The sequence below is a fragment of the Pyrgilauda ruficollis genome, unplaced genomic scaffold (genome assembly GCF_017590135.1).
Source record: "Pyrgilauda ruficollis isolate IOZ18807 unplaced genomic scaffold, ASM1759013v1 scaffold56, whole genome shotgun sequence".
Classification (NCBI taxonomy): Eukaryota; Metazoa; Chordata; class Aves; order Passeriformes; family Passeridae; genus Pyrgilauda; species Pyrgilauda ruficollis.
The window spans coordinates 4,617,527-4,645,327 of record NW_024527266.1 but is presented as its reverse complement, the minus strand read 5'-3'; the positions used below and the strand labels follow the sequence as shown (position 1 = coordinate 4,645,327).

The 27,801-nt window shown below is 45.7% G+C and overlaps 1 protein-coding gene across 10 annotated transcripts in view; it reads right to left on the bottom strand.

Annotated features, from left to right (window-relative positions):
• ZC3H7B (zinc finger CCCH-type containing 7B) overlaps positions 1-27,801 on the bottom strand; it is a 47,078-nt gene that overhangs the window by 10,750 nt on the left and 8,527 nt on the right. For 4 of the 10 annotated variants that reach the window (XM_041481374.1, XM_041481372.1, XM_041481373.1 and 1 more), the window contains 15 exons: positions 27,697-27,730; positions 27,117-27,314; positions 26,114-26,272; positions 23,417-23,497; positions 21,882-21,941; positions 20,448-20,490; positions 16,214-16,473; positions 14,387-14,735; positions 13,297-13,406; positions 12,295-12,457; positions 12,048-12,209; positions 11,222-11,427; positions 9,797-9,897; positions 8,940-9,121; positions 5,346-5,431 (listed from right to left, as the gene is read on the bottom strand). In XM_041481374.1, coding sequence (XP_041337308.1) covers positions 5,346-5,431; positions 8,940-9,121; positions 9,797-9,897; positions 11,222-11,427; positions 12,048-12,209; positions 12,295-12,457; positions 13,297-13,406; positions 14,387-14,735; positions 16,214-16,473; positions 20,448-20,490; positions 21,882-21,941; positions 23,417-23,497; positions 26,114-26,272; positions 27,117-27,314; positions 27,697-27,730 — 2,194 coding nt within the window. Of the gene's footprint in view, positions 1-5,345; positions 5,432-8,939; positions 9,122-9,796; positions 9,898-11,221; positions 11,428-12,047; positions 12,210-12,294; positions 12,458-13,296; positions 13,407-14,386; positions 14,736-16,213; positions 16,474-17,314; positions 17,419-20,447; positions 20,491-21,881; positions 21,942-23,416; positions 23,498-26,113; positions 26,273-27,116; positions 27,315-27,696; positions 27,731-27,801 lie in introns of those variants that run through there. The other 6 variants (XM_041481378.1, XM_041481377.1, XM_041481379.1 and 3 more) reach the window with 6 other exon arrangements.

Genomic DNA, 27,801 nt, shown 5'->3' with positions numbered 1-27,801 from the left:
CCAAAACCTGCCCCAAAGATTCTGGCAGCTCCCTGCACGCCTGTGTGCCAGCGACAAGCCAGATTCAATCAGCTCTCCTTCGCCAGTGTTAGCCGGTGGCCCACTGAGATACCAGACAGGAGCAAAACCACTGCTTGCTTCAGCATGATTTCCTGGGCTTTGACATCTGGCCAAAAGCACAGACAGCCTGGCAGCTTCCAGCACTGACCAGGCCTGGCTGTGAAACCCCTGCAGTGTACCTTCGTGCACAGACAAGCTCTGTGAGACTTACCCCAGAGCTTAATCCCCACTTCCCTGCAGAGAGGGCAATCCATGTCCCACTCTGCCTGTGGAGAGTGCTTGGTCACAAAGCCGAGAGAGGCCCCTTGGGAGGAAGCTGGACCATATCACAATGCAGGACACAAAACTCCTGCTTTTGGACCAAGAACCTTGTGTCACACCCAACATTTGACAATAAAGTCAGAGCTGGATTCTCTTGTTGATATCCTTCCAAGCCTTTTCTGGACAGGTTTCTATCTCTCACAGTTCCTCTGCACAGAGTTTCACAAGCAGTGAAATCACAGTCTCTGGACAGAGGTACAATGCACATATTTCATATCTTCTCAGCCATTGCATTTGTTGCCCCCACCCCACCTGAAAAGGCTAGTTTGGGATTATGACTAACAGACTGTGGAGAAGGAAAAGAAAAGGAGGCAATCTCATATCACTGGTGCCTCATGTTTTCTGAGCAAATCTCTGGAAAACTGTTTGCATTCTGTATCACCACTGGAAGAACACGAGGCTGGTGTCTCCAGTTCATTTCCAAACCAAAAAACAAACCCGACTGGATGCCAGTGGCCCTTGGCACAGGAGTATGTGAGAGTACAAGAGAACACCCTGGTCATCGAGCTGGCCATGAAGCACAAAGGTCATGCACCAGCAAAACAATTCTCTGACTGTCAGCCACATCAGCAGCCCATCCCACCTGCCATGCCTTGACTTTAACCCTGAGCATCTAACAATAACCAGACATGCAAGCTGAGTCCCTGAAGAGCAGGTTTCTGCCAGCAATTGATTAGCAGCAGAATGGAGCCTGGCTGCATCCCTAGGTTAAGGGGAAACAGCAAGCACAGGCAGCACGGAATCAAAGCATTTCCCAGGAGACGCCACATCAGCTATCAACTACCACTGCATCCTCCAGACATAGTCTTCTGGAGAACCAGAGCTGACATGTAAAGGGTCCTCTGTCACTGTGAAAGCTGACTGGGGAGCTGACCTCACCTGTGCTGCATACGTGAGGCCATCAGCTCTCTGATGTCCCAGCAAAAGGACCCTCCCAGAGAACCAGCATCTCTTTTGAAAGAGATAATCTCTTTTGAAAGAGGGTAGTCTCTCGTCTGGGAGAATGACCTTTCTGGTGGCTCTCAGCACATGACTTGTTCATCACTTGCTGTCAGCTGTCACCTGTGCTGGTGACCACCAAGAACACATAAAGCAGCTGGCTGTGAGATGAGCAGAGTTGGGATTTGGGCTACCATGAAAGGCAATAAGGTGCCTCCCTCTCAGATATGTGGCCTTTGAACAGTAGCTTTAATCTCCACTTGGTCTTCAAAGGAATTCCACTACCACTCACTACTGACCCATCAAACCTATAGGCCTATGGTAACAAAATGGCACTGCTAGCATATTCCCTTTTATCAATCCCATGCTATCCTCCTGGTGACATACCTCTCAGCACAGCCAGGAAGCTTTGCTCAAACCTACTGACCCAGCAAAACTAAACACTGAGTGTCTGCAGAAGAGACAAGAGATCAGAGAGAAAGAAAATATCTCTCAGGTAGTTCTGGTAATCTGGGCTGCTTTTTCCACAAATTCTTAACCAAAAGAAGTCCTGTGCATTTCTTCATCTGAGTCATGCAAACTGCTGGTCAATCCAGTGGGCATGTGTGCTTCCAGGGGATTAGGAGCCAAGCAAAAATTCAAAGCGGCTCCTGTTAATGCTACATGACTGTATTTGTAAAGGCAAGACACATACCTGGCAGGCTGCTGATAACCAACAGTGTGGAAATTATATCACATGAGGCTCTAGCAGACTAAGCCAGGCAAAAGTGCCTTGAGCTATGGCACCACCCCTTGCTATGAAGCCAGAGAATATAGTGTTAGCTAAGCACCATGGCAACCAAATAAATACAAGTCTCTGGCACAATTGCTCTCCACTTCAGGCTCTGCAGAAAGCAACAGACCCTGCACAGCCATTCATGTCTCCCAGCTTCAGGAACTCCTCTCAGCAATACTGAAATGTTCTCTGGCAGAGCTACATACCTCAGGGGACTATATGAGGAGCCCAGGTTACTCAGCCACCTAACTGAGTGAGCAGTACTTAGGTGCAAGGACTCCTTAATGGAGACTTTTTTTCCCTCTCCATGCTTAAATTGGTAATTCTGGGGTGAGCTTTCATGGGGGTTCTGGTGCTGGCTAGGGTAATAAAAATAAAACAGCTCTTGAAAACCAGAAAAAAATGAGCGATACAACCCCTCAATTTGCTGGGATGTGATGAGAGGACACCCAGCTCCCTACAACAGCCCCTCCTGCTGACTGGCTCTTCAATCTGTGGCCACTGGGTTTACTCCTACAGCAGCTGCTGTGAGGCCAAATTTGTGGGGCCAAGTGCAAGATTCCGGGCAGGTGCTTGGCAAACAGTGTATCTTCATTTTTTATTTTTTGCTAAGCCTCCTGACCTTCACTGTCACAGCTACTGGGCCCCTGCATGCTGCCTGCCTCTTTTCTCCACAACTGGACAACCCTGGGTGCTGAGTCCAGCTGGCAGCTGTGACAAAACTGCAGCAAAATCTCCCACAGCGACTTTGCTTCCACTGACCAGAGGGAACTGGAGTGAGAGTGGATCACACGGGATGGTGGGAAGGAGGGGTCTGTTTTTACAGCACTCCTGGGAAGTTGTCTTTGCCAGGCAGCCAACTTTGAAAGCTGGAAGGACGATGAGAAAACTCTGAGTCACGTTAGCCTGCTTGGACAGGAGAAAACAATGGCAAAAGTAAACATCTCTCAACAGATAGCTAGTCCCGCCCGCAGGGCCTTCGGCAGCAAGCCCGAGTCTCATCCCAAAGCACAGCCCTCTGGCTGAGGACGTGCTGTTGCCAAAGCCATGGTGTGCTACTGCAAACACACACATCTGACTGACTTGACTGCCTCCCTGCACAGTGCCAGTGCCAGGCTGCCAATCCTAAGAGACGGCTGGTGGTGCTGCTGGTAGGCACTTTCTCACTGCACCAACACGGCTGCTGCTTTGCCTCTGCACCCTGCAAGGGTTGTGGGTGCAGTCCAACTCTGTCACAGGCATTTATGGGCCACAGTCAGACTTTGCCACTGGTCATTAGCCCTAGCACTGCCCACAGGGCCCAGAAACTGTAGCTTTCTACCTATCTCTTGATCTAGCAGGCTCTGGCATTTCCTTTCCTGATCCTCTGCCCCTTGCAAGCCCCAGCATCCAGAAATGGAACCCTCACTTAGCATCCAGATCCCATGTGCTTCAGAGGACATGCTCTGACCATACCTGCTGTAAGCTTATTCTTCTAGCAGCAGCACCTCCAGACAAAGGTGAATTTGAAGCTGCAAGGCTTACAGGAAAACAGCTGTCCATTTATCTTTTTTTTAATCCCCTCATTATGCACAGAGAATGGCAAGACAGAGCTTTCAGGAAAATGCAGATAAATTCACAGCAGGCAGGACAGAACCAATCTCTGGACTGTGCTCTCATGGCAAGGCACATATGGAGCAGGGATTGCTGATATAAATCCAACTGCTGTCACAAACTGCTGCAAATTCACTTTTAGTTTCCTTCCATGTGGAGATGCAGGCCACTGCCTCTGTCCCCGCACCACGCAGAAAGAGATCACAGCCAGCTCTGGTTGCAGGGACAATTCAGATCATCCACTTCTCATATAATACAGGATGTAGATAGAAACTTGTCCTGCTCAGCTTCCTGAGAGTTTAGAAAATATTCCTTAAGCAAGTCAGACAGTTCTGGGAACTACAGACCTTGGTTTTTCTTGGTTATTCTGGACTGCTGCTTCCCATTCCTCTCCTCCAACCATTTCAGACCATAACAGCTGCACAGGTTTATTGCTGAGCATCCCCTTGAAGATGAATCCAACTCATGCAGCATAACCAGTGCACAGGGGCACACAGAGCCCACTGCAAGTGTCAGTGCAATGACCTGCATCTTTTCTGTTAGGCTAAGCTATGCCCACCAGACCTTCCCACAAATGCTTCCCCAGCATCAGTGCCCTACAGCCTTCAGAACACTTCTGATGGCACACAACCAAGACAAAAAACAGCAGCTAAACATCACATGAGTGACTCAGATTCCTCTCCTGTAAAAGACCTACTCCACAGGGTGCTCACAGACTGCACTTGGCACTGGTCTCTGCAGAGGAACTCCTGGGTGACAGATCCCACACAAAGGTGAAACACTCTTGCTCAGACAGTAAGGCACAGGCCAAGGGATGGCAAGCTCAGGTTTGCCAAGGTTAAAGAAAGCTGTCAAATGGGAACAAAAAGGATTTACACACTTTCCCCACCATTGTCCTGTTCTAATGGCAAAAACTGCTTTAGTTCAACTTCAAGACTGGGCTGTGAATTGTCCTCACTGGGTGGGCTCTGCTCCTACAGTACAGAAATTCCCTCTGGGATAAAAAAAATGATAAGACAGCACTGCCCACAGCCAACAAGAAAGAAGAAAGTAAACAAAGAAAAGCCCTTTGCTTCTAACGCCTCTCACACTACCCTGGTACACTCTTGGCAGTGCTGGAGGGTTCAGCCCTCCACACTGAGAGACTGGTGGCAAAAATAAGTCAAAGCTCCCAGCCGCCTCCTGGTGAAGCACCACTAAGATCTCTGTCAGCACCTGGGCTGCCAGTTCCACCCACTCCTGCATTTAGATCAGTCCTATACATCATGAGTCATTCCTTAGAAGTCCTTCAAATGCTCTACTGCCCTTTGGCCACTAAAGGGCAGCAGGACACATTTGGTCCCCAGTGTGTGACCACTGCCCCAAAATCTCCCAGTTTCACCAGGAAGGGTGTCACAGGAAACAACATTCTCATGTGTGCTGCCCTCAGTGACCTGGAGGCTTCACCCTAGCAGGGAGCAGATAATAACACTGTAAAGCAAGGCACAAAGCTCAACACTAGCACTGCAACCAGGAAAGCTCTCAGCTCTCCTCCACCTCAATGGCCAGCCTGGTCTGCCTGGGACCTGTCAGGCACAACAGTGGGAGGAAAAGAGAGAAAGGGCTGGAACCGTTGGGAGCAAAATCTGTCTCCAAGCCCTCGGTGGACCTTACTTACCACGCTGTTGGCTGGTTTGCTGGCATGTGCCTCCATCTGCTGCCAGTACTTCTTGGACTCCTGCACGATATCTTCATGGGTCATTCCTGGGAACAAAAAGGAGACAGAGCTGAGCTACACTCCTTTGGCTAAGAGAAGAAAAGGAGGTGTTGCAGGACTTTTTATTTTGGGCTTAGTAATCCCTGAGTAGCTGTCAGCTCCCAACAATATCCCTGGTAATGTCAGGACTGAGTTGTGGCAGAATCCACCACAGAATATGTCTAATCTCTTACAGAGGAAGCTCCTCTCTACACAAGCCAAACAAAAGAAGAGTTCGGTCTCCTGGACTTGTTCAGACTTGGCTTTCTACTCAGGCAGTCTGCAAAGGACCCAGGTGCTGCTTCTAAAGCAAATAATTCTTCACAAGGTTCAAGAGGTTGACCAAGGCTGTCCCTGACCCCCATATCAGCAGATTCTACCAAGGTCCTAAAGGCAATGCTTTGTTACTATTGATCTACTGTACATGGAGTTTTTGCTTCTAGCTTGGAAGAGACCCACTGAGACATCTAGCATTTCCAAGACCCCAGAAGTCTCACCTATTACCTGCTGGGATTAATTAGCCTGTTACACCTTCAAGTTGAGAGGGCTCCCCATAGGCAAAGAGGAAAATTGAAATTCAACACAAATAGACACCAAGCACAACCAAGGCAGCAAGGAAAGACCAGCAGTGCAAAACTAACCAAGGAACAGCTGCTAGTAAATAACCAGCAAGGAAAGATCTGCAAGGTCTCAGATATCAGAAATGCAACATCAGACAACAAGAAAAAGGATTGGTCAGACCTTATCTAAGGAATTAGCTCCTGACCAGCTCAAGTGGTGAGGGAACAGCCTCTGTTAGCAACAGCCAGCTAGATGGGCATTCAAGTTATTAAGTGCTCTAAAGACCCAAGACAGCTGCCAAAAGAAACTGAAGCAAATATCTTGCACAGGCAGCTGATTGCAAGGGGGGTGCTGAGGATGGCCTTGATGCTGCATCCCCAGGACACAGACATTGCAAATTTGATTGCTTTGCTGATGCCTATAGCTTTTATTACTGAAGTGAGCTGTTCCCCAGGAGTATTACATAAACACAATCATTGATCTGGGAGACAGCACATTCCAGAACTTAAGGGCCACCAAACAAAGTTTTCATCTCAGCTTAGGCTGTGTGTAGCTTGGGTAAGTCACAGCATTCCTGACCTCAGCTTTTCTGTCTGTGATTTTGGCTGTTCATGTCCCCATCAGGCACCACTACTACCATTTGCACAGGGCTTGAACAGGATGAAAAGCACTCAGAAGACTCATTTTTCAAGAACATTTGCTCAGGTCTTTAAAATGGCAGCTACTGCATAACTGGTATTGCTCACAGATCAGAGCTGTTGGTGAATATTCTACCTCTTAACCATTAATCCCAGAAGAAATGGCGTAGAGTTAGAAAAATTGCAACTCTCTCTTCCATGCCTAAGTATTCCAGGCTAAGACACAATGATGATTTGTATTTTGGAGACAAAAACTCTAAAGCTGGGGAAAGTTAACACGCTGCACCGGACCTGGCAGGAACAGGGCTGAAGCAGCTCCTACCTTCTCCTTTCTGCACACCTGTGATCCTTGGGGTGCAGAACCAAAGGGAGAAGCATATACAGGTCTTGTCAGAAGACTGAATTTCAAATGTAGTTCTTGTGACTGCCTTTTTCCAGTTCTAGAATTCTCAACTCTTTCAACAGTCTAGAAATGTGGTGGTTGGGAAAGAAAAACCCTCACAAATGTGAAAGGATGGTTTCCAATCTACCAGCTTTTCAAAGCATGAACCATCCCAAAGAAAAAGGCCCATGTGTTGATTACTTATAATATTTCTGCATCTTTTGCAATATCATTAGTGAAGACAAAGAGTCTGTTATTACCACTGGTGGAAGAAGATAGCAAGAGATGCCTGTGAAAAGCCACAGTGAACAAGAAAACAGTCCTGCCTGTCCAGTTTTCAGATCTTGGGAACCTTTACTCCACTAATACAATCCTTTATCCCCATGAACAAAGCCAAAAGCTCTGTAAATGCTCAAGTGGCTGTAAAGTGTTTCAAATGTAAGCTGCCCTCTTCCTATTCTTGCCAAGTAAATAGTGCCCAAATGAAACTTCCTGTTCCAAAGCTAAATCATTCCCAGAGAATGGCAACAACTACCTTTAATCTCGGTTTCCATAATGAAGGCTACATTTGAGAGAGGCAAACTAACAAGGAAAGCAGGCTCATATATACAGCCCTGCAGAAAAAAAGCCCACAAGATAATGTCTCCCCTATCGTTGGAAAAGGTGGATCATTAAGCACAAGGCTTAATGATCAACTCTGCAGCTTAACTCATGGCTTGTTTCATCTCCTCAACTTTCTCTTTGAAATAATTTCTTCAAATAAAGAAGGAAAGAAGAAAAAAAAAAAATCAGTTTATTTCTTCTGCAGGATGAAGAGGAAGGAACACAGAAGGAAGGAAGAAAGGTTTTCAAGTAACAAAACCTGACCAAAACAACTAAAATAAACCAACCTTGGGATGGGGATAAAAGCAAGGTACTTGAGTATTAGAGTGCCCAGAGTACAATGAGCAGTATCACAAGCATGTAGGGCAGCAATGGTGGCCCATGACTCACAGGCAATGTGCTATCTTAGAAAGTCCAGAGCTGTAATTTTTTAATCTCCTGAGGCCACAAGAAAATGAGGGCAAACAGAAAGATTAAAGATGGCATTTGCCACAGTGTGCTATTTGTTCATCACTGTCCCTCATGAGCTGAAGCCATGGTCAAGGACTGCACTGAACATCAATTATGACATCAAAGAATGGTGAGAAACATCCATAATGTGTTTCAGCTCTGAAGTACCCCCATTACCAGGCTGGGTGTTGCACTAAATGAGACCCTGTGGTGAAAAAACATGTAGGTAGCACTGTGTGTGGACTAATACCTACACAGCCAACAGGACAGCAGCCAGAGAAAACCTCCAATGTATCAGACAGAGAAAAAAAGACAGGACTCAAAGTGCCATATGTGGCAGTGTCACTATGTGATTTCCCTGAGTATAATCTCTGTAAAACCTTCTCCTGAGGCATGTCATCAAAAGCTTTTTAGGAAACACCAAGTATCTTGCAATTTCCTGCTGTTGGTGAATTTGTTTTGAGAAACTGGAGATTCACAGCCTTCTGTATATAACCAACCGCTTTGTCACTTGTGCTGCCATTCTCACTGCAAGACATGTTCACTCAGGGGTCCAGCTGCTATTTGCACAAGATCTAAGCACCAAACAGCTCTTGGGATTCAGCTCTATCTACCTAATTATAATTTTAATTTATTCAGCTGGTCCCAAGGGAAAGGCTTTCTGGTCTGCAAATCATATTAGCCCTGTTCCTGTAAATGGACAAGGGCCAAATCACCTCACAGTCATCTCTTTTGTGTCCCTGAGGAGGCAGAGTAAGCAATATGCAGGAGCGAGTGACACGTTCTCAGCAGTCCCAAATCACCTTCTTTCCCTCTCAACTCGCCCTGGGTACACACTGGAAGAAACTCAGGTGAACACAACACCAGCCAAGTCACACTCACCTGAATATTGCTGCAGCAGCCAGACCTTGAGCTCAATGAAACTGTGAGCAAAGTGGCAGCTGTCCTCACGCAGGCAGCCGTAACGCACCTCATGTCGGCACACGTCGAACTGGAAGTGCTCCTGGAACTGACGGATCTTGGAATATTTCAGGGAGGTGGAACGCACAATGTGGACCAGACACCTGCAGAAAAATACAAAGGACCAGGGGATCAAACCCTCGCCACCTCCTACTTACATATGGCATCCAGACATTTGACTGGGCAGGCAAAGGACACAAGAAAATTGACACCGGGAGAGACAGATTCCCTCTGGGAAAAGCAAACCCCTGCCCTCCCACCTGATCAAGCCTGGGTAGTTATTTTCACCCTGAGCACATGGGTGATGCTCTGCCTAAGTTCAGAGATCAGACAAGTTTCAAAATACACAGCAAAGATACCAACTCCTCTGGTTCAGCATCTTCCCATGTCTCAGGTTGCCAAGAATCTGAAGGAATTGTATGACTGTGTACTTGACATGTTTGTTATACTTGTTTTCCTAAACATTCATTACCAGACAGAGGCAGGATCCTGAGCTAGAGGATCTTTGTTTTGACTTTTTCATAAAGGCCAAACTGAAAGGCAAATTAAGTCAATGGAAAACTTAACAGAGTGATGCCAAAGGGCTTTGCTGATGCCTGAAATCCCTCAGCACCAGAAGCAAACATGCAGGGTGAAATGCTATTTATCATCATTTGAGCTGTCCTATGATTGGAACCCATAGGGAGGAAAGAAAGAAAGAGACCAGAGCCCTGGAGTTAAACTGGCTGGACTTGTGAGAGAGACATGGTTCCCATCAGTAGAAGGTATTGTTCACTCACTTGTTGTCATGGAAAATGTGTTTTGCAGAAAGGTTGGAGCAGACAGATGGTGTGTCCTTGGTCCCTTTGCTGATAATCCGGGGTTTGCTGTCAAAGCAAATCTGAGAAGAGAAGAATTAGCATACTGGGAAAATCTTAGAGAGCAATGAACCAGAGCAACTTCACTTAGAGGAGAAAGAAGAACCAGAGCCAGCCTATTCTAATGTTCAAAGTAGTTCAAAGAAGTGTGGTGAAAACTTTGTGGTAGGGCTTTAAAATAAAGCAAGTCAGTCTCTGGAAAAGCTTCCGGACAACATTTTTTGGCTTATTCTCCACAGTATTTTCCATTGTGGTTGGAAAAATTTTGGTCAGAGCCGCATATTCTTCTTTCCCTGTTAGCCAACAGAACAAGAACAAGGGAGAAAAAAGAACAGCCACTTCACAGCAAAGAACATGTCCCTTTACATGCACTGCCAACATGGGAAACTCTGTGCTGCAGAGCATTAAAATGGTATGAGGCAATTCTCAACTGACCAATCAGTAGCTCTGCACAGACACCAAGTGGAAATTTGTTGCATTATGGAATTCCAATTTCTGAAGTAACTGGGGCTAAATTACAACTCAAAGCAATATGTCAAGATTGGGGAAGAGACAGGTGATCCCATGAGGCTGTGAGCACCTGGTTCAGCTGCAGGGCTAAGGAAAGAAACTACTCCTTTCTCCTGCACTCCTCTGTACAATGCTCACTGTCCTTCTGGGAGCACGGCACTGGCTGGGACACACAGAGTTACAGGTGGCTTGCTCCAGCACCTTTAAGATTTCCTTCTTGAAACATGTCCAACTTTCCTGGACTCTTTTTCCCTTCAGGACTGCCTCCCAAGGTACTCTGCCAACCAGGCTCCTAAAGAGGCTAAAGTCTGCCCTTCAGAAGGTGAAGTGGCAAGGCGCCAGTCTGCTGACCCCTCTCCTTATTGCTCCAAGAACTGAAACCTCTACCCCTGCATGACCGCCGTGCCCAAGGTGGCTTCCACTGTATCACCCACCAGTCCTTCTCTGTCCACAAACAGAGAAGCATGCCTTCCCTAGCTGTCACCCTCACCAGCTGTATCAGGAGTTCTCTTCCACACACTCTAGGAACCTCCTGGACTGTTTCTTCTCTGCTGCGCTGTACTTACAGCAGACACCTGGTAAGTTGAAGTTCCCCACAAGAAAAAGGGCCAACAATTATGAGACTTAGCCCATCTCCCTATAGAATATTTTGTCTGCCTCTTCACCCTGGTTGGGTGTAACACTCCCACCTTATTGGCCTTCCCAGAGTTTCCATTGCAAGCACTCCAGTATGAGTCATCTCACTGTATTTTTGTGGTGGCAACTATCAACATATCAATGGTCCAGATACATACTGAAGAGATGATGGATGCCTGTCCCTTCCCACCAGTTCTGTACCTCACAGAGGAAGGTGAAGATGCCCTGATGTTCCTTGAGGAGCTTGGCAATTGTGAGGCTGCTCTGCTTGATCCCACCTAGCGGGTCAAAGAGGAGGTCACGGTTGAGGGTCCCCTTCCTCTCCTCCGTCCACACGTCGATCTCTTCCTGGTGGTACGCGAAGGTGCAGTTATCCCCGTACTTACAGTCCTGCTTGTTAAGCATATCTACAAAGCAACAAACAGCACACACCACCACACAGGCAAGGTGGCCCAGTCAGAAACTAAACTCTCTCTCATCTTCTCCCACTGCCCACACCTCACATGGAACTGAAAGCAAGAAAACAGAGAGCTAAAAGAAAAAGGAAAAGACATCTCCTCCTAAGTGCACCTATATCAAGACATTCAGGGGTTAATGCAAACTACTGAATGGTGACAATCTCAAGTAATGCTGCTATTGGGGAAATCATCTCAGAACAAGAGATTTAATTCAGCGCCTGGCCAGGGATAAATCATGACTTAACTAACACCTTTTTGAAGTACAGATTAAGTTCTCCCATAGGCCCAGCAGTAAGGGGCCATTTTAGCTTGGTTCTTGCAATCTCCCCACCTCATTGGGTACTTTGTAATGACACTGCCTTGGGATACCAGTCTGGTAACACTGCCTGCATGTATTGTGGGATGGGCTGGAGCAAAGGAGCAGGCAGAGAATACTTCCCTAGGCAGAACCACAGCCCTGCTTCTGATGGAATAGGACACCCTAGAGCCAGCAGGCAATATCAAACAGAATTTCCCTCCCAGTCTCCCCTGGTACAGCCCCTTCCCAGCAACCAACTGCCACAGATCACCTTTGCACAGATAATAGGATCCTACAAAGTTGGTTTTGGTTGGGCGAGGACGGATTCTCTTCCAGGTCTTGTCTTCTGAGCTCTTCAGCCTGCCCAGGAGGATGTCCCGCTTGCACTTGTGCTCCAAGCCTTCCCGATAGGTGTAATCGCCAGCCTTGGGCCCTGCCAGAGAGAACAACCCCATCAGCCTGGGGAAAGCCAATTCCTAGTCTGTGCTAGTGCTCTGGTGGCAGAGCAAATGCATCACCTGTTTTGGGGTAGCAGATATGACAGGCCTGTTTGAAAACATGAGTAGATGCCAGGGGGTTCTTCACCAGCAGAGCCGTGTTGGGCATTACTGGTTCTGGCTGGGACAGCAGGTGCTCGGTGGCCTTGGGCACAGCTGGGTGACTCACTCCACCAAGGCTGACCTGAGTGAAAACACACACACCTCTCTGTTCAGCTCTGCAACCACATGGGCAAGAGACCTCTCCACCCCCCTGCCCCGCTCCAGTTTCTCATTTTCTCTCTCATCAAAATGTTCACACCTGAAATGACATTTCCAGAAGAGATGACCACAACTTTTTCAAAGAGAATGAACACTGTGGTGTGTTCACTTCAAAGACAGGCCTCTTTCCTACTGGTAAGAGACCTCAGTTTTCTATCATGAGCCACAGAACAAAATGCCTTCCTCACTCCTTCCCATTCCTTCCATCACAATCTACTCTGCAATGAAAGACTTTTAAATCAACTTTATCCCAAGCTAACAAAAAATACAAACTGCTTATCAGTCAATCTTCAGGATATTCACATTGATGCTAACAGGGCCAGCAGGGGACAGGAACTCAAGAATAACTTTTGTTCCAAGCTTACTAATCCTGCCCTTTTTCTCCAAAACTGGAGACATATGACAGGAGCAGAACATCTGGAGAAGCCTCCTGATAGGGGCAGAGAGCAACAAATAACTTCAGTAGCCTGAAGTCAAAGTTGGCTTACTCTGCCCTGTCCTTGAACATTATGTGGCTGCCAGATACAGTGGGACCTCAGCTTCCACGATCCCCTGCTGACCTTACAGCCTTGGTCACGCCATGTTTACCTTGGCAATATGGAGTTAAGGATAAAAACAAAGATGGAACAAATGTCTTCCTACTGACTCAGTGGGAATCTTTACCTGCCTTCCCACAACATGGGAGGCAACACTCACGAGGGCAGGGTAAGAGGAGGGACCCAAATTACCTACATCACCCACTACTATCATCACCACTACTACCTTGGCTCCAGAGCAACCTGGGACGTCGGCACGGGGCAGTAGCTCACTCACCACTGGGGCTGGTTTTTGGCTGCCGGGTGGGTGTCGCAGTTCCTGAGAGCTAGTTTCTTCTGGGCAAAAGAAGGGGAAAAAAGCCCCACAAAACAAAACCAATCATTTCACTCTCAGAGGCAGTTCTACTCACAAAAGGACAAACAACAGCTTATTATATTAATTTGCTTTATTTATTTAATGTTTTAATACTTTCTTCCCAAAGCACCTGTCTAGACTCAGAAAAACTCCAGGAAATGCCTTCTTGTCCCAGAAATCCTACTGGACCCGATTCTATGCTGCTGAGAACTGGCATTACTAAGATGGCAACCCAAAGCTGAGGTGAATGTGAGTGTTCAACTGCTGGCCAAAGTGGCCAATTTCTGCTGTTCTCAAAATACTTTTGCTGCCAATATACTGCAATACTGGGAACAAATTAACCAAGAAGAAGCCCACTTCCCTCCTGAACAGGAGGTGACTTAGTCTTTGCCCACCATCCTCCACAGCTTTTCTCCTTATGACATGGGAGTTCAGAGCCCCATTTGAGAGTACACTCATTGCCCTGAATCCAAAGATGGGAAAGACCTACCTTGGCCTCTACCATTCTGACCAGAACAACAAGGTGCTGTATCATCTAAAGCAGTCATTACCATTCTGCACACTTTGTGCAAAATGTCAAAGAGTCATTGAGGAGGAAGGTGGAGGAATCATGCTATAGTCCAGCAAATTGTGCCAAGGGAGGTGCTCTGGACACCAAGCCAAGTTTAAATCTCATCACTCATCATTATATACCTTTGCTCCTTTCTCCTCTTTAGATTTCACTCCATGCAGGTACTGGTTATCTGGGATTACATACCAACAGATTTTTCTCATTACTTTTGAGCTAAGCACTATCAGTTACTCTGTCCAAGACAATTCACTGCTCTCTTCTACATTTATATTCCCGTTCTGTCACACCAGCAGAGAAAGCTACAAGACATATGTCCTCAGCATTGAAGGAAATAATTTTGGCATGCATTCACAGCTAAGGCAACACAAAACCACATCACCCTGCACCTACCAATGGCAAAGGAATCCAAGGTATCCAGCGACCCCCTGCTTGTCCCAAAGGAATCCAGGGCATCAAGCCGTGTATCTGTGTATGGAAGCAGATCCAGGGAATCCAGCGAATCTAAAGTGGAGCCGCCACTTCCTCCTGGTGGGGCCTCAAAGGCATCCAGAACAGAGGAGGAGGAGAGCTGCTTGGTGGGATCCATCACCAGGCCAAAGGAGGCAGGTGGCAGAGGGGTAGAGACAGGGATGCTGGCTGTCACAACTGGAGGCAGCAGTGGAGTTCCCCCCGGGAACACAGGAATCAACTGGGGCATCTCTGTTGGCAGGTTGGTAGGAATGGTGCCCTGGACCAAAGACTTCAGGGGAGCAGGAAGGAGGATAAATAGTAAATTAGTATTGAGCAGCAAAGACTGAAAAGAGATGTCTTGGTTTTGCCCAGCACAGAGTTAATTTTCTTCTTAGTAGCTGGTACAGCACTGTGTTTTGGATTTAGCATGAGAATAATGTTGATAGCACACTAATGTTTTGGTTATTGCTAAGTCATGCTTACTCTAAGTCAAGGACTTTTCAGTTTCCCATGCTCTGCCAAGTGAGCAGGTGCACAAGAACATGGGGGAGAGCACAGCCAGGACAGCTGATCTGAACAAACTAAGGGGATATTCCATACCACAGAACATCATGCCCAGGATATAAACTGAGGGAAGTTGGTCAGGGTCACTGACTGCTGCTTAAGGAAGGCTGGGCATTGGTCAGCAAGTGGTGAGCAATTGTACTGTGCAACACTTGTTTCTCTTGGGTTTTAATCCTCCCTCTCTCTCCTTCTCTATTATTATTGTTGTTGATAATATTGTATTTTATTTTGTTTCAATTATTTAACTGTTCTTATCTTAAGCCACAAGTTTGGGTTTTTTCAGTTATCCTCCTCACTGGGGAAGGGGAAGGAAGAAAGTGAGTGAGCAGCTGTCTGGTACTTAGTTGCTGACTGGGGTCATACCATGACAACAGAGAGCAACAGGCTCCCAGTGAAGGGTGTGTTGTACTAGCTGGAGCAAAAGGATACCTGGCAGCTCAATCCACCTGCAGACTTCCCACAGACCTCCCAATCTTTTTATACTGCAAACAGTCTGGACCAGGATCCCTGAGGAGATGTTGGGATACCTGAGTTCATCAGTCAGCAAGGCAGTGCCCTGCACTGGGCACTTGAACCAGCTCAGGTTGAGAAACAAGGCAGCTGAGTACACACAGTGCAAAGGTCAGGGTAATGATCACAACCCATGACACCTCTCATCAGGGCTTTTCCAACATGAAAATCACTATATTCCTTCCAGACCCAAGGTGGCTCACATAAGCAACACTGGCAACTAAAATCTAACATAAGTATGAATACAGATTGTTTATGCAGCTCCCAGACCTCTTCAACAAGCTTAGGCTGACTGCAATCTGCACAAAATACAAGTAGATTAGAGCATGCCCACTGTATAAAATACATCCATCATTCCTGCTTCACCACACTCCTTTTACTATTCTCACACTTGCTTCAACTTCACGGACATGAGAGGCCAGGTGGAAGGAGATGTCAGGGGAGGGCTACCCTGGGTATATTTTGAGAGACAGCTCCCTGAAGCTGCACACAGCAAAGCACGCTTGGAGGACTCTACATACTCACAGTAGCAGAAATAAAGGAAAGAATGAATGAGTTTTCCCAGAGGAAGAGGTAGGAGAAAAGAATTACAGAAAGAGAATGAGAGGCAGCATGCACATCTCATGCTCCAAGGACTTCCAAGGACCTATTTAGAACAAAGAAGCAGCAGACCCATGCAGCACCCGCTCTTACTAGAGGGTATGGTGACCCTTCAGCAAGGGAATCCAGGAGGGAGTCTAGTTCTTCCCCAATGATATCCCCATCTGTGAAGTCCTCTGTGTTCTCAGGCACTGGCAAGGGTACACAGTCTGGAGATGGGAGCAAGCCGGCAGCAGGAAGCGAGGTGGGCAAGCCCTTTGCATCTGAGTCAGAAGGCAAAGGGGCCAGCCCCTCATTCACAGGGATGGAGGTGGCCACAGGAGCTGGGAGGCGCTGCAGGTCCATAGAGCAGTCTGTGATGAGAGAGAAACAGAGCCAGTCACCAGGAGAGCCTCTTGCAGGAGACAAACAGAGCACAACATGGCAAAACCAATACTGTACAACTCCATCAAATCACAAAAACCAAGTATGCCAATTTTATGAGAGAAGAGGCTCTACTCTGAAGAGTACTTGCCCTTTCATTTTTGTTCCCACTTTCCAAAGGCTCACCAATAGCTAAAATACATTCTAAGGGCCGGTGCCCAGTCTGACTGTCAGGATTTGGCAAGCACATACAGCAACCAGGAACAACACAAAACCTGTGGCTGAGCAGTTACCAAATTCATTATGGCCAGGACTAAAGGCCAGAGGCAAGTAATACAATTTCTCTATGACCCACCACCTGGTGTTTACTTTAATGTTCCTCACTAATGCATTTGGCAGAGATCACTGCCTTCTCTACTCCTTGGAGCTTTGATATCCCAGCTGAAAGCTTGCTTACTTGCACACCCTCTCTAAAAACCCAGGCATCCTAAATGGAAGAAGACAAAAAACACAAGGCCCTGTTGAGAGGAGAGTCAGAGCTTGAGTGGTTGGATCAGGTTGTGCTAACAATGTGTCCCAAAAATTCCCATCAGACTCACTCAGCTGTCTTTACCCAAGTAAATTCCCTGCTCTTGAGTCCTTCCTGATGTCCAAAAGTGGGAGGTTGCTACTCATTTCCCCCCTCAATATCTGATCAGCAAACATGCCCTTGGGATGCTCATGTGAGGCAGGGTTGAGGCAGGAAAGAGGCAGAGGCAGTTTCCCTAAGGTTTCTTCCCCTCTCCAGTACATTACTGAAGTAATAAGATGTTTCCATCATGCAATACAAACCTCTGTTAAGTGAAGTTAAGGTTGCAAGCACATGTTCTTCACAGAAGAGCATTTTATTCTCAAAAAAATTAAAGGTTAAAAAAAAGTTCAAATGTTAGAAATTTGGAAAATGCAGCATTACATTTGCACTTCTCAAACCAAGCACCCAAACTACCTTAATTCTGCCCCTGTGCAGATGTCCTGGAATAAAAGAAAAGAAATAAGACAAAGATGCTGCTTTCTTCATCGACATCCCATTGGCTGCACTGTAACTGCAACAGAGTAAGGCTATAAAAGCAAGGCAAAGTTTGGAAGGAGAGACAATAGCTTTTATCAGAAAGACTGATAAAACTGGGAAAGAAACTAGACAAGCTTCAGAGACGCAAAACTTGATCCAGCAAGAAATGCTGTATCCTGTCTGTACCAGGTCTTTTCACTCAGCCCCCAAGAGAACTTGGCCATTCCTCTGCATCAGGGACCAGGACAGTGAGCCCTGTTACTGGCTGCAAACTGAGAGCTTCTTCTCAGAGAGCTCAGCAAATCAGCAATTCCAGCAAACCCCCAAGTCCTGAACAAAACAACAGCAGAGATGACAAACACAGGCATGCCTCCTTATCTCTCACCCCACCCAGAGCACAGCACTAACCCCTGCAACCTTTCCTCCAGTATTTTTTGTGAATGGCCCACATGGATGGACTGCAGCAAAGGTCACTGTGCAAGGCACTGGAGGCTGAGCCATGAAAAAAGACAGGGAAGCAGGAGAAGTGGCAAGGAACAGACAGAGGTCCCTCTCCACATCCTCAAGCATGCCACTGAAGGCAAACACATGTTGTACCTTATGGGATCCAACACAGGATTTCGGTGTGCAGCTGAATGCATTTCCCACAGGCTGTGCATGTCCTTAGTTTTGCAGCTGCCCCACCAATCAGGCTCTGCTCCAACCCCATGCCCCCTTTGCAATGACTTATCTCATCTCATCCTTTGGTGCAGAACCCCCAGCCACCAGGGAGCCAGCTATCCAGCTTTTCTCATGGCTGGAAGCTTGGCCAGATTCCCTGCAGTACAAAGGGATGGCTTGTGCTTTCCAATTTTTCAGATGTTTAAATCTGGAGTAGTGTCAAGATCCCTACAGAGGCCAACAAGAAGTTCAGAACATGCCAGAAGGGATGGGGACACGTGCAGCGGGGAGCAAAAGGCTGCACAATGACAGGGCATCCAAAAGGATCCAGTAGTTCAGACCTTCTCTGAGGACCAAATGAGGCCCTGCATTTTCCACTCAGACTGGGAAGCAAAGAAAAGAGGCCCTCACACACTCTAAGAGGCCAAACCCAGAAATGGTGAATGCATGACCAAAAGGCAGACAACAACATGAGACCCCCACAGCTCAGTGCATGTGAAGGGCAAGGAAAAGAGCAGGGACCAACAGGTTCCACTACTTGCAAGTGGAAGAGGGAAGATGTCCACTCCCCTCTCCCTGACCACTCAAACACTGTTATTCCTTCAGCCACTTCCTTCCACTCTACTCTGTCCAGTCTTTTTCCGTCTTTCTCCTTTCCCATTCCTGCTTTCCTCAGGACACCAGATCTGCTGATCTCACTCACCAGCTGTTATACCCACATCTCATGTACTCTCCTTACAGAATGCTCAGGCATCCTCTGCATTCCCCTAACGTTTGCTCCATCTTAAAGGAATAAAACAGCTTTCTTTGATGAGCAGCTCACAGGCACACCCACACCTGCTGATTTCTGCCCCTGCCATCACACTCAGCCCCACGTATTATTATAAGGTCAACAAGGGGCTTGTCCATACATGCTCATGAACCAAGTCTCTCATACCAAGCCCCCCCAGCTGGTAGCTTCTCTGGCCGTACACCTGCCTGTCTCCAAGGGACAAGCTTTTAAAAGCACTGTTTCTAGCTCTGCTCTCCAAAACAGCAGTGGTTTCCTGGTGTATTAGCTGGCCAATGGCCATACTGAGCCAGATCTGAGCCATCATCTCTCTGCAGGACTGGGCTGAGTTAATCAGATAACTTCAAGCAAATCATGGAGGAAAGGCTTCAAGAGTCTGCACTTTAAAACAAAACAAAACAACAACCACAAAAACCCTTGCTAAAAAAACTCTTCAAATCTGAAACTCTCAGGGTACCCAGCACCCACAGTTGTCCTGGTGGCACACCATGCTCAGGGCAATTGGATAACAATTCCAGTGCTTTGGCAAAGATTTCCTAGCAGTAAAGGCTCTGTCTGCCTGATCTGCAGTAAAGGTGGCATGCTGCTCTTACACCAAATCCAGATTAGATAAAGAGCTTACTGGATGCAGTCATTCGTTAGTCTGTAGTAGGAGTCCAGTTAATTTTAGCACAGCAAGATAACCTGAAAAACTCTCCTCAATTCACAGAACTGGGTCTCATGATCTCATGTAGCAAGCAGATACTAAACTGGCATTCAACAGAGAACTAACATGCTTTCCAAAGCACCCTAATCATGAAATTAGTTTCTTTCTACAAAAAAAAAACAATTGCCACTTGCAGTAGTTAGTCCTCACACTTACCTTCACACACACAGAGCGACCTTACAAAGGAACAAAGACTGATGTGCTCAGAGGCAGAAGTTCAGTGCTCCAGCACACAAGGTAGCAAGCCTTTCTACCGGGGCAGAGTTAAGGTCACTTGTTTCCCAGCATGAGAAAAGCAACACTGCTTATCTTCCTTCTTCTCCTGGGTGCCTAACTCTGAACTCAGCTCTCCCTGCGTCCCTCCCAATTCCTTTGTTTTCAATTCCTCCACCTCAATGTCTTGGAGGACCATATGCACTCAGAGCAAAACAACCTTAACTTCACTTTATCTGGATTGTTTTACCTTGGAGCAGAATTTCAGAAGCTTTGCCAAGAGCAGCTTCAAGAAAACACAATTGGAGAGAGCTGTATACTTCAGCAGACCCTTTTAACTCCCAGACACATCTCTCACTGTGCCTGGACAAAATCTGGTTTTTCAAGAAAAAAACTCCTGCTTTGCACCACTTTTTCCTTCTCCCAGTTACCAAAGTTAGGAGTGTGCAGAAGAGACACAAATGCAGGTGATGAACCTCTCGAGCCTGCCAGCCTGGTCACACACCATACTGAAGCCACAAAAGTCTGAGGAGAGCAATATCTTTACCTGTTTCAATGTCATCTATTGAGCCCAATCCATTGGAAGTAGTCTGCAAAGAGGATGTAGGGAAAGGGAGAGGACAAATATTGTAAGAAGTTATTAAATAGACATCCACACTTCACATATGTGACTCTTCACTACTCCTAAATGTATATGACCCTTTCTTTTCCTTTATGGCCTTTTTCTGTGCTGGAACAGTAAAACCAATGGACTTTAGGAGGCCATTGATCCAAGGAAACTATTCATGTTTACCTTCAGCAGCCAACAAATCCTTTTGCTGCAAAGGAAAACCATGTCTGCACAATGTCCAACCATGTGAGCAACTCCATGCATAGAATAGGGTATTTCATGTGTGGATGAGAACACTGTGTCCCAAGTCCCAGGACACATCAATTGGTCAGCCCACCGCATGGGAGATCTGATTAGCCTGATCTTACACAACGTTCCTTTTCTTAGTTCACATATTTTGCAATCTAACAACCACAAACTTCTACAGCAAATTCAAAACAGGAAAATGTTTCTGCCAAGACAACTGCTGACTTGGAGCTCAAGGCAAGGAATAAATTGAGTCCATATTTTACAGAAACATAAATAGAGGTAAGTACGTGTGCCTTCAGATTAAGCTTAAAAAGGCACAAGTAAAGCATTTGTCTTGTAATATTGCATCTACTACAGTGGGTTTTGCACTGTTTTCAATTCTTATAAAAGGAAAAGATTTTGAAATTAAAAACTAGGCACAACTATTAAAGAAAGTTGACTGGCCTTGCTAGAAGGATGTGAAGCCACATCACAGAACAGTGAGAGGTAAACTAGTTCTTTAGTAGTTTGTTGTACAAAATTACAATGTTTATAGTTTTATTGTTTATTTGATTTAAGGAGCATTGTGAAATACCAAACAGCCTGTAAAAATAGCAAGTGCTTGTTTGTTGGGACTTTTTTTTGCCCAGTGGTAGACCAAGGAAACCAATAATTTCTTATATTTTACCTTAGTATTTGTACACTGCCCTGCCCATCTGGGTCTCCCAGGACAATACAAACAATACACAAACTGTGTATGTACCTTACTCAGTACACCATAGAATTTAATTTTATGTTTCTTCAGCAGTTGCACTTTCTGACTTTTCTTAGCATCGTTGTTAGACATTCAAAACATTCATTTTTGAAAACAAAAATTTATTTAAAATGCAAGAGATAGCAAACATTCACAATAACTAAGTAAAATAACCATCTTTGGTGATCTAATTACCAACATAAAAAATTATGTCAGGAGAAATGTTTTCAAAGAAATTAATTTCTTGGCAATATCCCTTAAGAGCAGAAAACACTAATTAAAACAGTTCAAACCTAAAAGTCCGTTATAAATTTGCATGTAAATAAAACCTTAAAGCATTCTAGTAGCACAATCCATAAATAGTAACAACCACAGGATGCAAACTCTACCTGGTTTGATGAATTGATTGACGTGCCATTACTGAGTAGTGAGAATGTTTCCAATTCCTGCTGCAAGGAAGAGAGAGGTCTTAGAGCAGAATTCAGCCCATGAATGCTCATAAACTAGGTAAAGCAGGGTTACAATATGGGTTCCTTCCAAGCACTGCCCAAATATAAAAGCCACCCAAAAGGTTACCTTACCCCACTGTGACAAAAGAGTGCACGTTTGTCAACACTGAAAAGGGACATTTACTTGTTCCATACATCTGAGAACATCCGACCCACAACCAGGAGAAAAAAAAACTTCCTTGAGAAACAGATGGGTTTGCTTTTTATTAAGAAATTATCACTTTGGGAAGGCATTACCACACTGGAGTGAAAGCTGGAACGCTACACAAAAGATGGCAAAGTTTTAACAAAATACCAATCACAGAATTTCAAACAATAAAAAGCATTGTGGAGTGTTTAATTTTTATACTTCTAACATAGAGGTGGTTTAAGCCCATCTCAGCTCTGTAACATGACAGTGGCAAAAAAGGTGGCAAGGCCAACACAGTGAACAGCTACAAAAAGTATTTCCACATAGAATTCCCTTTCTTTGAGACAGAAACACTTCAGAGTGTGGAAAGCTGCTATGAGATCAAGGAGTTTTCTTAGGTTAGGCAAATCACACACGACATTTGTTGGGGAGAGGATTAACATGTTACAGCCAGATTTACCCTAAAAGCTCTCTGCAAACCAGATGCCCACCAATCATGCCACCTCATGCTACAGAGGGGCCCCTCTGCAGATGGAACACACTGTTCGTTTAACAGCCCCATGCTTGGGGCCGAGGATGCAAACACAAACGTCAGACTCCGCTACTTGCTCGTGTTCTCTGCTCCTGAGAACAAAATCTGTGACCAAGGCAGCTTATGGGAGAGCAGCTTTATGGCTAGCAGTGGCCTAACGCCCTCTAGCTCCATCCCAGGGTACACGTGTAAACATCTACAGCACCTCCGTGTAGAGCCAAGTTACAGATCCAGCCACTGGGGTCAATCAGCTTCTGACCAGGTGTGCACCCACTGTTCTCCCACAGCCAAGCCTTTCCCCCACCACAAAGAAGTGTATGCCTAGGAATGGGGCAGAAACCCTTCATGATCCACTGCACTATAAAACCAGCCATGTCTCCACTGCAGCAGAGGATCCCATCCTTCTCATCGCATAACAGGGAGAGGATTATGATGCAAAACCTGCTTTGGGATCAGGCCCTGTGTTCCTCTCCTGCAAACCACACAGTAGGCATCTACTGCGTTGGAAGTTTCTCCTGCAGCACCAGCTGGGTCACAGAAAACATCCTGGCAGTAGACACAGAGCAGCTATGGGGCTAGAAATGGATCAAGGCAAAGTGAGTCAGAGGGTCAGGACAAGGAGGGTTGCCAGCGGCCTGCTAGAGTTGGCAGGGTTGTGTACACATGTCTGTAACTGCAGAAAAGCAACTACCACTTCTGCTAAAGTAAATTTGTACAAGCAAAGGACAGCCTTTAAGACAAAAGAAGTCATACCTGAGGTCTTTTGTATGCTTTTCGAACCCTCAGTCCCAGCTTCTGGGCAAGCTCCTGCCCCAGTTGTGTGACACTTTCATCCTGGGGACAAAACAATTGATGGGACACTTTCAGTTTTGCCTTTGTGGCACACAGGATGAAATAAAGAGGAATGCAGTTATGCACATTGGTCTGCACCAAGCCTTAACTTCAGACAGCAGCAGGATAGATAATTTCCAGAAGAGCCCCAGGAGAGTCCAGAGTTCAGCATTCTTGTCATTTAGTCCTGCCAAGGTGCTGCAGTTGCACCAGGAGTTTTGCCCTATACTCATTCAATGCTGCAGAAAATCAGAATCAAGTATCTGCTTCCAACAAAGCACCCGCTCTGCAAAAACAGGGTTCAGGAGTCCTGCAGGCAAGTTGGCTGAAGGAGCTGCCAAGGCTGGCTGCTGATACAGCTTCCACAAGGTCTCCGTGCCTGGGAAGGAGCCTGCATGTCTTCCCTCTCTGCCAGCTGCAGAGTTAATCATCAGTTTTGATATGCAGACAGTACCCACTAGCCTGTTCTGCTTGTTACTTTTTAAAGCTGAAACCAAGCCCCAGTTTTACTTGCTAGCTAGAAGGCATTTTGACTGTCTCCAGCTCCAGCTAAACTGCCTCAGCCTAGTCAAGCAGATCTTCAGCTTTCCCCATTGTGTGTCATTTTACCATCCTCCCTGCCCAGTGTCCATGCCCACTCACACACTACCATGGGCTTCCTGCCCAGACTAACAACCTGCCACAGTCTTCTACACTTACATATCACTAGCAACTGTTTCCTTCTGTTTTCCTCTCTCTCCCTGCTTGCAAAAATATCAGAGTACTTCAACAGTTTTTCCAAAGAGGAAAAAAAAGTATCTATCTGCCCAACCTGTTGTGATAGCCCGCCTTAATCTTCCAACATTTCCCCCCTCATGTCCAACCTTGAAGCCTGCCCTCTTCTCTCTACTTGCCATGCTGGTCTTTCTAATCTCCTTCTCCCTGCACGTTGAGTCCTTTCCCTTTCAACAGCTGAGAAGCCTCTGGTTCTTCCAGCCCACCATATCAGTAACTTTTCCCTTCAATCTGGAGTGACATTTTTTGATTGTGCTCCCCCACACCCTCAACATTAGTCTTGGCACCATCTTCACTGAACTCAGTGAAAACAAAATCTAGCTTGTCCATTTCTTCTTCTAAAACATCCCATGCCATACCAAACACAAGTGTACCACAGAGAAGTATTAACTTCACCATACTGAGAATTGCAAACTTGCAGCACTGACTATCTGCACCCAGAAATAAGGGAACTCTGACAGACAGTGAGCCAAATGAGTGGCACATCCTTTATCATCAAAAGTTTTAAGACAGATTTTGTTTTGACCACAACAAAGTTCTCAGAAATTACAGCAATGTGAAGATGGATGTACCATGTGCTCCAGAGGGTAATGGAAACAGGAGTGAAATGATGGATAGCATGACTTGCCTTTGATGCAGAGAAGGCTTATGATTTCTGTTAGGCAGGTAATAAGACAATGGGGTATGTTAATTTACAAGGCTGAATTGTTTAGACTAGGAAACACAGATCACTCAATATGGAGATTTTTAGGCTGAACTTTCCTGTTACAAAGTTTGATAAAATAATTATAATAATGGCAGCTATATAAACATAACTATATAGTTAAAATAACGATTAAATTAAGTGGCTAAACTGCAATGTAAAATATAGCCACATATAGCTTAACAAGAACAGCTACCTTAGATGTTTTTGTTAATCAAAGGGTTTGTTTATAAAACAGTTCCTTGGGACTCCCCAAAAATTATATCTTTAATATATTTTGGTAACCCTGTACTGCCAAGTCAAAGAAGCTAGAATTTACAAGCTGTACAAAAGGAATAACTAACTGCTAACAAGGCTTTCAAAGATTGCTTCTATAACACTAATAATAAAGGAATGTTAACTTCTCCTGCTGAGGTGGATGCATTTTTCTTGTAATAACATTACTGTGATGAATCAGAACCAACATCAGCAAAGTGTTCACTTGAATCCATGTAATCACAGTTTGCTTTCCAGATCAATATTTGGCCTAAAGGATGCTCAAAAGCACTATGAGGAATATTTAGTAACTAGTATATGCAGATAGTCCTCTCCACATGCAAAAATTCACACACCCCTGAACACAAAAATAACTATGCCATGTGATGTCAAGGACACTTTTGCATCTTCCTCAAGAAATAAAAAGCTTGATTACTTTGCCTTAGCAATCAGGAAGTGAAATGTGAGACACTTGTATCCAATACAGGAAAACCAGCCATGTTTTCCTTTCAGAGCTCCAGTTCTCATTTATCCCATGCTCCTAGTAGTCACTTCCATTAGAGATAATAAAGCAGCCAATTAAAGCCTTCTCATGGCTTTACCTTTTGTTAGAGTAGGGGTTTGTTCTTCACAAACAGACCACGAACCTGCTGTCACTAACTGGTGTCCCTGGCTGGCACTATCTGTAAGAGGTGACTTGTCCTGAAGAAACATGTGAGGACAAACATCTTTGAGTCAGAGAAGCAGATTTTTTGGGCATAAGCATGTTCTTGGGAACAGACAAAACTTCTCTTCCACTATTCTCTGGCCTCACACTAAGCATGTTGAGCAGGAGAGGAAGGTTGTGAGCCACAAAAACCAAGATGAGTTGTGTGTCAAAAACTTACATGTGGGAGGGACAGCAAGCATCGGCTGTTGCACTCATACGCTTCCTTGTGTCTTCCCAGTTCATTTAAGGAACGGGCTTTCCGGAATAGCGCTCGGATGTTCTCCTTGTCGAGACTCAAAGCCTTCTCGCTGTCTTCCAGCGCCTTCTCATACAACCCCTGCATGGAACAGACCACCTGGAGTCAGCTGAGGCACAGCAGGCTAACTTGTCCTTCTCTGTGAATGCAAGTGTTCTATCTCTCAGCAGAAAACAGGAATACAAGCAGCAGGTGGAAGTACATATGTTACCTCATGCACAGACCAGCGTGAAAATACACCTACACTAACAGAACATTTTGTTAAATCTTGCAAAACTCAAAACACTTCAAAGTCAAGGAATGACAGAACTAAGGCTGCTTGAGCAACCATATCTTGTTTCCCCCTCTACCCTGAGCATGTTACACTTGAAAGTCTTTAATTATGTGACTGCTTGCTAATTTTCAGGGCACTCAGTGTCCTTACAAACAGGATGGGCCTGCTCTGGGGTTGTGCCATAAAGGAAAGCTGTTACATGCCTTAGTAAAATGGAAGCATGCAGCCTTTCAAAGCCTGGGTATTTCAGAATCCTTTTCCATGTGTATGCTGCAAGTTCCTTCAAGACCCAAAGCCTCCCTACTGTCTTCCAGTGTCTCAATGGAGGAGGCCAGAGCCTCCAGAGCAATAAACAGTATTCCAGAAAAATACTTGCTCAGCACTGGAAGACACTGGATGGGTCTAACTCCTCACCACTGAAGAGCAGAACTGCATTGTCAGTACCTTAGGCCTGGCCCCCTCTCTTCACATTCCTCCTCTGGTCTTGCAAGACACACTTGTGAGGAGACTGCAGATTTTTCTGTGTGTTGCTGTCTCCTGCAGTGTTTGAACAGGGAGTGGACAAAACCAGGTGAAATGCCTCATGGCATCTTTTCCAACTGCACAGCACTGCAACCCTGGCTCCTGGGGATGACTTGGGAAAGCACTCACCATGGCAAAGTAGCAGGCAGCTCGGTTGACATGGAGCTTGCAGAGGAGTTCCTTTGGGATGGTCACCTCATCAGAGGCTGCATAGTCTGCCACATTCAGCCCTTCTACATACTGGACCAGGGAAAGCTTGAAATCCTTCTCTCGGAACAAATCATTGCCCTCTGCAAACAAGTTTCTCACCAGCTTCTGCAAAAAGGCCTGGGCAGCAGGGAGAGAACAAATAGACTCACGTGGATATTCAGAAACAGGAGAGGCTTCCCAATTTCCCATTCATTTCCATATCTTTTAGCAAACTGCTTGCCCACTAAGATATTAGTGCATCCCTACTCTCCTGTAAAACATCAGGTTTTTTGGTAGAGGAAAATAATCCAGTCAAATTCCCATTCTTCTTGAATACTAAAGTGTCTTCTCCTTTCCCTGAAAGTTCTCATCATCAGAACATTAAAACTTTAAGTCACAGGCAAATTGTGACAGATCATCCCACATTCTTCACTTTTGGCATGTAAAGTAATGCCTGTGCAACAGAACAAATCTTGCTAACCAGAGGGCTCCCAGCTTCAACAAACAAAATCTCCATTACCTCATAATCTTCTTGGCTTAGGGGTAATGTGGACCTGAAGACAAAGAAGAGAAAATATTCATGAAACAGGCAAACGCAACAAACAATGCAAACAAGGGCTTTTGT